General features: G+C 44.9%; 1 protein-coding gene across 1 annotated transcript; it reads right to left on the reverse strand.

Annotated features, from left to right (window-relative positions):
• Nucleotides 1–3071: 3071 nt before the first annotated feature.
• On the reverse strand, nt 3072–12812 carry LOC311247724 (carbonic anhydrase 4-like; the record flags this gene model as incomplete). Its single annotated transcript, XM_084338730.1, has 5 exons — nt 3072–3230; nt 3796–3843; nt 4379–4474; nt 5845–5993; nt 12716–12812. Coding segments are annotated over 5 exons (549 nt in total), but the record flags the coding sequence as incomplete, so codon positions are not given.
• Between the last annotated feature and the right edge of the window lie 848 nt (nt 12813–13660).

Raw genomic sequence — 13660 nt, forward strand, 5'->3', positions numbered from 1 at the left:
AGTTGATTTTATATTGAATCAATGTTAGACATCAATGTTTATTCAACCATAATCTAAATGGTACTCTACTTGTACATTTGTAACTTGTACATCTACTTGTAACTTGTAAAGTTAAGGAATCAATACTGATTAATGTACATTTTACATTAAAATATTGCTGCTGATATGTATACATCATAACATTACATGTTTTTTTCCTGCTGTTAAACACACTATTGTTAAATAAATAATAATAAAATTCTTATATGACCATATTTCCAAAAATGTGTGAACAAAAATGACAACATGGCTTTTAAAATGAATTTTTTTTTCTAGGGTATCAGAACTTCCAGTGACTAAAACTTTACAAAAAACAAATAACAGACCTTATAACAGGCTTTCATTAACAATATAGCCACTGCCAGAATAGTGACACATATTGTGTGTGGTGAGCACACGCATTCATGCACAACGAAGACAAGATTGCAATCATTTTAACTATAAATTTATGAGCTCAAAGTATGAGCTCACTACTGACTGAAATGTCCAACAAAAAGCATCAATTGTCAAATAATATTGATCACATTAACTAGACTAGATGTTTGAGGAAATTAGAAAGGGAACAACAACTTAACCCTTGTGTCTGATCAGATTCGTATTTGTTTGATAACTTTGCAGTGATGAGCCAACATAATATGTGGCATAATCTTTTAATTATCTTGTATTTTTTTTTTTACTCTTCATAAATTGTTTATTCCACTTCAGCCCGATCATAACCACCACATATTCTTTTTTTTGTCATATTTAACAACTCTTTTCAGAAAAGTGGGAGTATTTCATTACAAAAATAATATAAAAAATGGTTATGATCAGGGCTGAAGTTGAATAAAATATTTATGGAAAAGAAAGTGGGAAATTATTTCAACATAATCTTTTTATGGAGTTTTTCAATTTAGTCCCCTAATAAGAGTATAATACTTTAGTTTTCAGACACAAGGGTTAAATATAAACAATGGCATAGGATTTGAATTTAAACACAGTGGAGCTTAGATGATCTACAGTTGTCCACGACTTATCCTCCAAGGCATCTGCTATATAATAATCTTCAGATTTACTTAAGTGTTATTAGTAGGTTACAGCAGTAAGCATTAGTTTGCTCAGTCAATTATGGCCAATTCGTTTTATATTGTTTAATACAGTTAAATAAATAGATAAATGAAAAGCAATTTTTTTTGGATTACCCCCCCCCCCCCCCCCCCCCCCCCCCCACTGTACCGAAAATAATACCGAACCGTGTCTTCAAAACCGAGGTACGTACCGAACCGTGGATTTTGTGTACCGTTACACCCCTAATGTTTCTATAACTCTCTCCCATATAACTCTCTCCCATACCCTTAACACCAACCGCTGAAGTGCCCTTGAGCAAGGCACTAAACCCCCAACTGCTCCAGTGGAGTTGCTCAGTGGCCAACAGTGTCAGACTGTGGTTGTACTGGGGCCTAACAAAATTAATAGTTGGTTTCAGGTTGGTTGTCAGTTTGGCCATGGGTAGGTAGGGAATTTATTTTATTTTATTTTTTTATTTTATTCTTTCCCACGGCGACTATGGATAGGGAATTTCTTTATTTAATTAAAATGTTCACAACAACATGGATGCATGTACTCTGCCAGCATGTTTAATATCCATAATACTAAATGTTTGACTAAGATTTCTATGAAACTTTATAAAAAAAAAAAAAAAAAAAAAAAAAAAAACTCATAAAATATATTGGGTCGCACCTAAATCGGGAGGGTCGGTCGGCAACCTGAAACCAACTATTAATTTTGTTAGGCCTGGGCAGCTCCCAGGTGTGAATGGAACTCTGTGAATGTGAAGCAGGGCGTAGCTGAAAAAGAGCATCTGTGCTCAGCGAACCTACCCTGGGTAAATAAAGGTTAAAATTAAAAATAAAAAAAATAAACACTGCAAGAACAGGCTGAAGCATAAGTCATTCAAGTAGATGCCGTCCATGGAAGAACAGTGTCCAGGGTAATTCCTTGTACTGTATGAACCAGGGAAACAGTGTGCTGGGGTACCCCAAGTTTGACTCTGGTTCGCTTGACAATTAAGTTTGGGTCACTTCGGTTCCAAGAACAGGCTGAAGCAGCATATTCAAGTAGATGCCGTCCATGGAAGAACAGTGTCCATCAGGGTAATTCCTTGTACTGTATGAACCAGGGAAACAGTGTGTGCTGTGCTGTGCTGGGGTAGCTGTGCTGTGCTGGGGTACCCTAAGTTTGACTCTGGTTCGCTTGACAATTAAGTTTGGGTCACTTCGGTTCCAAGAACAGGCTGAAGCAGCATAAGTCATTCAAGTAGATGCCAGGGTAATTCCTTGTACTGTATGAACCAGGGAAACAGTGTGTGGTGTGCTGTGCTGTGCTGGGGTACCCTAAGTTTGACTCTGGTTCGCTTGACTTAAGTTTGGGTCACTTCGGTTCCTTGAGATGCCTCCCTCCCGGTCTGGCGCATAACGAAGCCACTTCTTGACAGTTTCGCTGTAGTCCTGGTCGGTCAGCTTGGGGTCAAACTGTTGAGCAGCAGCTGATAGACACAAAAATAAAAAAGTGAGGAAGAGAGGTGAGATGATGTACGATGATAAGAGCACCCCTCACTTCACACGAGTGCGATTTTTTTTAATCACTCAATTGTGATTAATCACTCAATTGCGACAAACACTGTGACACCTCTAAACACTGATAGATCTATCAGTGTTTAGAGGATCTATCACAGTGTTTAGAGGGTCTATCAGTGTTTAGAGGGTCTGTCACAGTGTTTGTATCAGGGTGGGTGTCGTCTTAGTCTAGTGGTGAGAGCTGTGTTTGTTTCAGGGTGGGATGCTTAGTCAAGTGGTGAGAGCACTCAAACCACAACTACAATCATTGTTGGTTCGACTACCGGTCACTTTTTGACTTTTGCTGACTTATACAAGACGTATGAGGATATAACATAATGTACATTATGTACCTTTTTTCCTGTGGTCGATCATTTACATCTCTCTTGAGACTTGTGGTGCCAGCTAGCTAACATCTATGAAGAAATGAAACCTCACCAAATCTTTGCTGATTTTGATCGAGTCCTTGAACACGGTCCAAACCACAGCCTCGTTGCAGGCGGGGGTGGTCAAGGAGCCCAGGTAGCGGTAGTACTTGGTACGATCCACTCCTTCTAGCAGATCATCCAGCGAAAGGCCTGCTGGCAGGGACGCGTGCTGACCTGAAGACGAAGAGACACAGACACACTTTCTCAGAGACGAAGAGACACACGTCCTCAAAGAAGAAGAGACACAGACACACATCCTCAAAGAAGAGACACACATCCTCAGAAAAGAGACGCAGACACACATCCTCAGAGACACAGACACAGACCGGTTAACTGTCTGTCGTGTGATAGTGAAAGGGTTAACCGTCTGTAGTGTGATAGTGAAAGGGTTAACAAGTCTTAAAAAGTATTACGTTCATAATTCTCCATTTAAAGCCTTAAAAGGTCTTGGTTTAACTTGTTGAACCCTGCAGACAGTCAGCCTGATAGGAGATGATTTAACTTGTTGAACCTGCAGCCAGACAGGAGATGATTTAACTTGTTGAACCTACAGGCAGACTGATAGGAGATGATTTAACTTGTTGAACCTGCAGCCAGACTGATAGGAGATGATTTAACTTGTTGAACCTGCAGCCAGACAGCCTGATAGGAGATGATTTAACTCTCGTTGGACAAGGCAACACATATCGAAACATCCTCTTACCTTTCAGCATGACGTTGCTCAGGTGGGAGGTCAAGGCGTTCCAACTGGCAGGTGAGTTAGTCGCATTTCCAGACATTTCCTGTCAAAACGCAGTCATGGTTTAGCGCTCGAGTCTATTGTACCCTGTTCTCTCACACACACACACACACACACACACACACACACACACTAAAGCTGTCCCCGAAGCCTGTTTTTGGGATTCGAACTTCGTCAGGGTTTTTCAAACGGACATTTGATCCTACGTTTTTAATTAAAAAAAAATCTTAAAAAAAAAAAAAAAATTATTTCTTTTTTTATATATATAAATATCCTCAAACTAAATCCTCAATTTGAATAAAGTGAGTCTTTTTCTTTTATTAAATCAACTTTCTTTAATGAATATAATTCATCAGTTTTTAATACTAGAATATTAGTGTAGCCTAATCTCTATCTGCAACTGTGAAGAAAAACCCCATTGGTTTAAACAGAATGAATAGACATAAACAATTAAAAATAGATTTATTTTTTTAATTAAAAATGAAAATTTTCTAATGTTGATTTAGAATTTGAATGCCAACGTAATGAACGAAGGTCCGAACGTTCGAACGCCCAAACACACACACACACATCCTCACCTCGTTGAAGAAGCCGAAGGCAGCCAGCCCGGCGGGGTCGGCGACGCCCAGCGACGTGTTCCCGCCGTAGGACGACTTGAGGTTCACGATGTGCATCTGAGGGGAAGCCATGCGGGGGTTAATGAACATCTGGGGCTCAAAACGCTCGCCTGCGCCCACTTCTTTGGACTTCTTTTTCAACGCACCTGCATCTTTTTTCTATTGTTTCAATGGTTTTATATGAACCTACAGGCAGACTGATAGGAGATGATTTAACTTGTTGAACCTGCAGCCAGACAGCCTGATAGGAGATGATTTACCTGATAGGAGATGATTTAACTCTCGTTGGACAAGGCAACACATATCGAAACATCCTCTTACCTTTCAGCATGACGTTGCTCAGGTGGGAGGTCAAGGCGTTCCAACTGGCAGGTGAGTTAGTCGCATTTCCAGACATTTCCTGTCAAAACGCAGTCATGGTTTAGCGCTCGAGTCTATTGTACCCTGTTCTCTCTCACACACACACACACACACTAAAGCTGTCCCCGAAGCCTGTTTTTGGGATTCGAACTTCGTCAGGGTTTTTCAAACGGACATTTGATCCTACGTTTTTAATAAAAAAAAAATCTTTAAAAAAAAAATTTATTTCTTTTTTTATATATATAAATATCCTCAAACTAAATCCTCAATTTGAATAAAGTGAGTCTTTTTCTTTTATTAAATCATCTTTCTTTAATGAATATAATTCATCAGTTTTTAATACTATAATATTAGTGTAGCCTAATCTCTATCTGCAACTGTGAAGAAAAACCCCATTGGTTTAAACAGAATGAATAGACATAAACAATTAAAAATAATAGATTTATTTTTTTAATTAAAAATGAAAATTTTCTAATGTTGATTTAGAATTTGAATGCCAACGTAATGAACGAAGGTCCGAACGTTCGAACACCCAAACACACACACACACACACACACACACATCCTCACCTCGTTGAAGAAGCCGAAGGCAGCCAGCCCGGCGGGGTCGGCGACGCCCAGCGACGTGTTCCCGCCGTAGGACGACTTGAGGTTCACAATGTGCATCTGAGGGGAAGCCATGCAGGGGTTAATGAACATCTGGGGCTCAAAACGCTCGCCTGCGCCCACTTCTTTGGACTCCTTTTTCAACGCACCTGCATCTTTTTTCTATTGTTTCAATGGTTTTATATGTACAGTAAAGTACAGTACAAATGTCATTCAATCAATCACAGTGCAGGTGATTGATTGAACATTTTATTAACAGATTGCAGAATGGGTACAATACAGTACGGCTCAATACACACAATTGTTAAGGGGATGCAGACCAGAGAAAGACTTTCGTCTTGTTTACATCAGGGTCCCCCATTTTGAATTCATAATGAATTGTAAGTAAGGGTGCAATTAGCACCGTGCAATACATTCTTTGTGGATCTAGCCCCCAGTCTGATCCCTAGTCGAACCCGTACCTCCATGGCGTAGCGCTTGCCGTTCACCGTGTGCTCGGACCCCTTCACCTCAGAGCCGTTGCCCCAGTGCAGGTGGAACTGTAGGCTGTCGTAGGCCTCGGACAGACCCCCCCCGGACACCTGCACGCCACTCCTCAGAGTCACTTTGACTGGAAGACAAACAAACAGAGGGTGGGTTCAGCTACGTACCGCGATGCTACGGGTTCAAATCCTGGCTTATGACCTTTCGTCGAATTGTCATGGTGCACAATTCGTCTAACTAAACTGTCCCTCTATTCATAACTGCCCTCTATTCATAACTGCTAAACTGTCCTCTATTTATAACTGCTATTTGCTAAACTTCTCCGAAGTTGCCTACTGCAGCTTTAATAATCCAAAACACAGAATAATGCATTGTGTAACTGAGGGGTACAATTCCCTGACTGTATTACTAGATATGATACTTACTACCACTACCTTTGTACTTAATATTCGGCCACCCAGTACTCGGCATAAATATATTATGATGAACACTGTCACGTAGATGAAACGGATCCAACACAAATGTACGAATTAGAAATAGGTCTTTATTTCTACACAGCGATGGTGTGTAGAGCAAGCACTTAATCAAATCAATCACATTTATGAATGGGAATTAGTATGCACTTTTATGGCAAGAGTATTCGTCGGTATATCAATAGAGAATGTCCAATCTCTGAAGGCGCAGGTGGTACATATACGACCTGGAATAGTTAAGGAATAACAGCAATGATACTTTAATGATTATAGGCTGGATACACTAGGGGGGGTTAATCCGGTCGCTTGTAAGCCGACAGGAGTAGGAAGGGGGGGGGGGGGTAGAGTCCGGCTGCCTCATCCGGCCAAGGGTATCCCAGGTGAACCCACTGTAGTGCCGTTCAATGCGCCGGCGATCCTTGGACCGCAGATGAAAGCAGATGGACTCTTTGTGGGCCGGCGTCCTCCGGTCCACGGAGGAGAGACGTGAAGCGACCTCGTCTTGCAGAGCGTCTCCTCACCTTGCGTCCTCTCCAGGGGGGGGGGTTCCAACACACGGCAGTGTCGGGGGTCTTTATCCATGGAATAATCAACGTATACAAAGCATAATCCGTGCCTGGGAAGGCGGGCTGTCGTCGGTAGAATAATCCGGTATACAGGTCCACTCGCTCGTCGGCTCTGGGGCTCCTCGGGTGCAATCTCACATGGGGTCGATCATCCTGGTTAAGCAGCCAGTTTTCTGCCCGAAACGATGGGGTGCTGACTACGGTAGTATTCTCACCGCACGAAGCACTATACATTAACAGACTATTATTAGCTCAATAGACCACGTCCAACTCGACGATATAGTGCCAAATATGACTATTCAAATATTAATATACACGATGTCTCAATACCGATGGTAGGCCGAACTTGGCCTTACTCCCACACGTGGCGTCGCGGGGAGGCTTTACGTCTGTGACTCTATTGGAGGGTAAGAAACTGGACTGAAAAAGGAAGTCCTACTTTAGTAGCGCAGTATATATACGCACTATGAACAAATAGTCCCATTAGTGGTGCGGTAGCCAGATTCCTACGCGGAACTAGGACTTGTTCGTACATGTTGAGCGGTACGTTTGAACTGGGTCTGGGGGGTATGGCAGCCTGGCACCAAGGTCTCGACCAATAGTAGAATGGAGACTATTATGGGATGTTCAGTAGGCTAGAATGGATATTCAATGCATATTGTACAAGGAATATACAAGGGATATCAGGGAATATTAGAGAATATACAAATACAATTAAATATATATATATAAATAAATATATATATTTGGTTTAATCTGGCCCTTCACAACACATTGAGTTTTAAAGCACATTCTTGCATACAAAAAGAGAAGTTATTCCAGAAAGCCAGGGCACAAAACGTTGAATAATAAACTGAACAAGCATAACATGCACACAGAGTCAGACATGATGGGGTTGTACAAGAGCATGTGGATGAAAAACATCTCCATACATTAGGCCTACATGTCCCTGTCCTTAACCACCCCTAGGTCAGGGGTCTGGACTGGGAGAGAGGTCCTCTAGTCTAGGTCAGGGGTCTGGACTGGGAGAGAGGGCCTCTAGGTCAGGGGTCTGGACTGGGAGAGAGGTCCTCTAGGTCAGGGGTCTGGACTGGGAGAGAGGTCCTCTAGGTCAGGGGTCTGGACTGGGAGAGAGGTCCTCTAGGTCAGGGGTCTGGACTGGGAGAGAGGTCCTCTAGTCTAGGTCAGGGGTCTGGACTGGGAGAGAGGTCCTCTAGGTCAGGGGTCTGGACTGGGAGAGAGGTCCTCTAGGACAGGGGTCTGGACTGGGAGAGAGGTCCTGGACAGGGGTCTGGACTGGGAGAGAGGTCCTCTAGGACAGGGGTCTCCAGGGGGTCTTCTTGTTGGGATGGAGGTGATGCACTGAACACAAACTACACCCAGACTGACTGGAGACTCGAGTGAAAGGAATCCTGTTTCTCCTCAAACTAGAAACTCTTTACAAACAGTCTGGTGGCGTTGTTCTAAATCAGGGGTTCCGAAACTTTTCAGGCCGGGGCCCAGAAAATAAGGCGTCAGAGAGCCGCGGCCCAATGCACATTGTCTGTTTTTTTTTTTTTTTTTTTTGCCAGTCGACCGATTTCGGCCAAATATCACTTCAATCCTATTAAGTTAGTTCAAGTTAGTTATTCATTTATATGTGCTATTTATGAGAGGGCTAACTTGTTGCAAAATAATAATGATAATAATAATAGCCTCATTAAAATACTATTGTTGCTTCGGTTGTTTTCAGTGTTTTATGTGCATAATCTGTTATTTAGTTTGAAATGTTTGTTGATATAAGTAGATTTTTCGTTTTTGTTTATTTATTAAGTTAATATAAAACCATATAGTCACATTTTAGAATACAATAGAATATAATTTTAGAATACAACTAGAAACACTGTCCTGGCCTGCTTCTAAGTTCAGTGGCCTGACAAAAAAAATTTAAATAAAAAAATAAAAAAAATGTTTTTTTTTTTTATTTTATTTTTTTTAAATCATCTCGCGGCCCATCCGTGGCTGCTCGCGGCCCACCTTTGGGTCGCGACCCCGACTTTGGGAACCACTGTTCTAAATGACTACTAATCATCCTGTTTATTTTTGTTGCTCTTTATGTGACTGAATACTATCGTTTATCAATACATGTAGTAGTTGGCGCCGAGGAGAGTGGCAGCCTTTTCATAGCAGCTCCCACCCCCTCTACTTTTTATCGTGTTTACTACTTTCTTAATTATTCTTTTTGTGATTATACTTACATAATAGGTGTATAAGTGACTGTGCGTTGCTTTAGACCAAGTTAAGGCATTTGTAACAACTTCTGTGAAGTTAGCTGAGTTAGGAAAGTTCGGTCGAGCACAGCTCTGAACAATGGACAACACCGGCGGCGGGCTGGTTTACCCGCGGCAGCACAACAACAACAACAACAACAGCAACAACGGCGGGCTGGTTTACCCGAGGGAGGCTCTCCTCTGCTTTCGAAACAGAGTTGCAGAACCACCGAGGAATCTACCAGCCGAAATAAGGATTCGCAGACGGGGAAATCGAGCTGGCACGAGCGTGAAGGACAGGAGAGAGGACAGAAGGAGATTCAAGCCTTACCTGCCCGCTGTCGTCATGGGGAACGTGCGATCGCTGGTCAACAAGACCGACGAGCTCTCAGCCCTGATGATCAACCAGCGTGAGTACAAGGAGGCAAGCCTACTGTGCATCACCGAATCCTGGCTGAACGAGAACATCCCGGACAGTGCAATAGAACAGGAGGGTTTTACGGTGGTGCGCGCCGACCGGAGTAAACAGAGCGGCAAGCGGAGAGGCGGAGGGCTTGTTGTCTTTGTGAACTCCAAATGGTGCCACCCGGGGCACATCACCATTAAGGAACGTATCTGTTCCCCCGACATTGAACTATTGGCACTGAGTCTGCGGCCATACTATTTACCGCGAGAAATAACACACGTCCTGGCTCTCACTGTTTACATCCCTCCCAGCGCGGCGGCGGCGCAGGCGAGTGACGTCATACACTCCACCGTCGCGGCGCTTCAGACAAAACACCCGGATGCATTTATTTTTATCAATGGGGACTTCAACCATGTCAGACTGAACAAGACCCTGACAAACTTCACCCAGTATGTCACCTGCAAAACCAGGGGAGACAAAACTCTGGACCTCCTGTATGCTAACGTGAAGGAGGCTTTCAGTGCGACTTCCCTGCCCCCCCTCGGCCAGTCAGACCACAACCTTGTGAGGCTTGTATCCACATACACGCCTCTCATTAAGAGACAGCCTACGATCACCATGTCTGTCCCACAGTGGTCTGACGACGTCGAGGAGGAGCTACAGGAGTGTTTCAGGTCGACGGACTGGGATATGTTTGAGAGGGCTTACGGTGATGACATTGATGGACTATCCCACTGCATCACAGACTACATCAGGTTCTGTGAGGAGAGCATCGTACCCACAAAGAGGGTACGCTGCTTCTCAAACAATAAACCCTGGATTAGCAAGGACATTAAACACCTGCTAAACAGGAAAAAGAGGGCCTTCATGGCAGGGGACACTGAGCAGGCCAGGGCTGTCCAAAGGGAGCTCAAAAAAGAGCTAAGGGCAGCCAAGGTCAGCTACAAGGACAGGCTGGAGGGCAGACTACAGGCCAACAACACCAGGGAGGTGTGGGCGGGGGTTAGGAAGATCACTGGCTTCAAACAGCAGGGCACAGCTGTGGAGGGCCCTCCAGAGCGTGCAAACGAGTTCAACACGTTCTTCAACCGCTTTGACCAGAGTGGCCTCCCCACACCCCTCCCCCCACCCATCGACACCAGCACCAGATCACACCTACAAAGCAGCCCCCCCACCCCCCACCCCCCCACACCCATCAGCAACGGCACCCCACCCCCAACACCAGCAGACTGCCCACCACCCCCAACCCTGACGATCACAACCAGTCAGGTCAGTAGGCAGCTCTCCAAAATTAATGTGAACAAGGCCAGAGGACCGGACAACACCAATCCCAGGGTGCTCAAGGTATGTGCAGAGCAGCTGGCAGCACCGCTCCAGCATCTTTTCAACCTCTCCCTGAGGCTGGAGAGGGTGCCCCAGCTCTGGAAGACCTCCTGCATTGTCCCGGTGCCCAAGAAGGGACGTCCCAGCACCCCCAACGACTACAGGCCAGTCGCTCTGACGTCACACGTCATGAAGACGTTTGAGAGACTGGTCCTGCAACACCTCAAGCCCCTGGTGCGTGACTCCCTCGACCCCCTGCAGTTTGCATACCAGGCAAACATCGGGGTGGAGGATGCCATCATCTACATGCTCCACAGAGCGTACACGCACCTGGAAAAGCCGCGCAGCTCAGTGAGGATCATGTTCTTTGATTTTTCCAGCGCCTTCAACACCATCCAGCCGTCACTGCTAGCGGAGAAGCTCTCTGCGATGCAGCTGGAGCACGGCTTGGTGGCCTGGATCAAGGACTACCTCACTGAGAGGCCACAGTACGTCAGACTAAAGGACAGTCAGTCTGACGTACTGGTGAGCAACACCGGCGCCCCCCAGGGAACTGTGCTGTCACCCTTCCTCTTCACCCTCTACACCTCAGACTTCTGCCGCAACTCCAGCGGGTGCCACCTGCAGAAGTTCTCAGACGACTCCTCCATCGTAAGCTACATCACCGACGATGATGAGGAGGAGTACAGAGCCCTGGTGGAGAGCTTCGTGGGGTGGAGCGACAGCAACCACCTCCAACTCAACACCAGTAAGACCAAGGAGCTGGTGGTGGACTTCCGGAGGGGCAAGAAGAGGCCCCCCCCGATTCCCATCTCCATCCGAGGGGTGGATGTGGAGATGGTGGACTCATACAAGTTCCTTGGGGTACACCTGAACAATAAACTGGACTGGTCGGACAACACAGAGGCCCTCTACAGGAAGGGACAGAGCAGGCTGTTCTTCCTGAGGAGACTCAGGTCCTTCAATGTGTGCAACAAACTGCTGCAGTCTTTTTACCAGTCTGTTGTGGCCAGCATCCTCTTCTATGCTGTGGCATGCTGGGGAGGCTACATCAACTCAAGGGACACCAACAAGCTCAACAAGCTGGTGAGGAAGGCTAGCTCTGTGGTGGGAGTCGAGCTACCTAGACTTGAGGTGATGGTAGAGAGGGGGATGATAAGGAAGCTGGATGCCATCATGGAGAACCCCTACCACCCCCTCTACGACGAGCTAGTCAAGATGAGAAGCTCGTTCAGCCACAGACTCATCCCCCCCCGACACTCAACTAACCGCCTCGGACAGTCCTTCATACCAGCGGCCATCAGGCTCCACAACAGTGGGCAGCGACTAGCAGCCTCCAGGCCCCACAACAGGGGGCAGCGACAGCGACTGCTACCAGACATTGACCTGGGACTTATAGGAACCCAAGGGGGACAAAGTAGACTACCCTGGTACTTTGATTAATGTATACTCAGTAGATAGTAAATTATTATAACACTACCTCTTGCATACTGCACCTCATGTGACACTGTGAATAATGTGAATATTCCTCAGCTAGTCAGATAGTAAATTATATTGACCATATTGATCAAATTGTTTACACTGCCTGTGTTGTCTTTTACTACCTGTATACTGTGTTGTTTTACTACCTGTACCCCTCCCCCCCTCCCCCCCATGCTGCTATGATGCCTGAATTTCCCCAAGGGGATCAATAAAGGAATATCTTATCTTATCTTATCTTTCCCTATAGTTTATCAATACAGGTCCCTATCCTTTCATAATACAGGGTCCCTATCCTTTCTCAATACAGGGTCCCTATCCTTTCCCAATACAGGGTCCCTATCATTGCTCACCTGTCTTGCCGGTGTTCTCGCTCTCGTACAGGGCAGAGGTGTTGCCGTAGTTGACGAAGGAGAAGGCAGTGAGGGCAGAGTCCTCGGTGGCATTAGCCTACACGATGTCGATGGGAGACTGTCTGGAACCATTGCAATGGTCTGGGGCGATAGTGGGCCAGTGGCTGTCACCTGGATACAAAATATAGTATAGTTTAGTAATACATAGATATTATATGATGGACTGTTAAACATTTTTTAAAGTGTCTAAAGTGAATGTTAAAAGTGAGTGTTTAAAGTAGAATGCGCCAACATTATGGGAAATTATCTTATCGTCTTCTCCAGAGTCAGACAAGAAGATAGATACCAGTTTCCTCTCTGTGCATTCAGTAGAAAGATATCCTGCTGAAAGCTAGCCTAGCTTAGCGCAATGAATGGAAACAGAACAGGCAAGCTAGCCTAGCTTAGCACAATGAATGGAAGCAGGTACAGACCAGCTAGCCTAGCTTAGCACAATGAATGGAAACAGAACAGGCCAGCTAGCCTAGCTTAGCACAATGAATGGAAGCAGATACAGACCAGCTAGCCTAGCTTACTGTAGCACAATGAATGCAAGTGGATACAAACCAGCTAGCCTAGCACAATGAATGGAAACAGAACAGGCCAGCTAGCCTAGCTTACTGTAGCACAATGAATGCAAGTGGATACAAACCAGCTAGCCTAGCTTACTGTAGCACAATGAATGCAAGTGGATACCCACCAGGGGATCATCCCTATGTTCCGCCGGTCCTATGTTCCCCGGGTTCTATGTTCCTCGCTTTGATTGATTATAATATGACACTCATAGCAGAATTAGTTATCAATAACCTACCTGTATAAATGTTAAAAGTTGTTGCAAATATTTGTTTTCCCTCATAAATATACCACTATATACATTAATTTCTTATATTAGTTTTAAAATGACCA

The sequence above is a fragment of the Notolepis coatsorum genome (assembly GCF_963971535.1).
Source record: "Notolepis coatsorum genome assembly, contig: SCAFFOLD_979, whole genome shotgun sequence".
Taxonomy (NCBI): Eukaryota; Metazoa; Chordata; class Actinopteri; order Aulopiformes; family Paralepididae; genus Notolepis; species Notolepis coatsorum.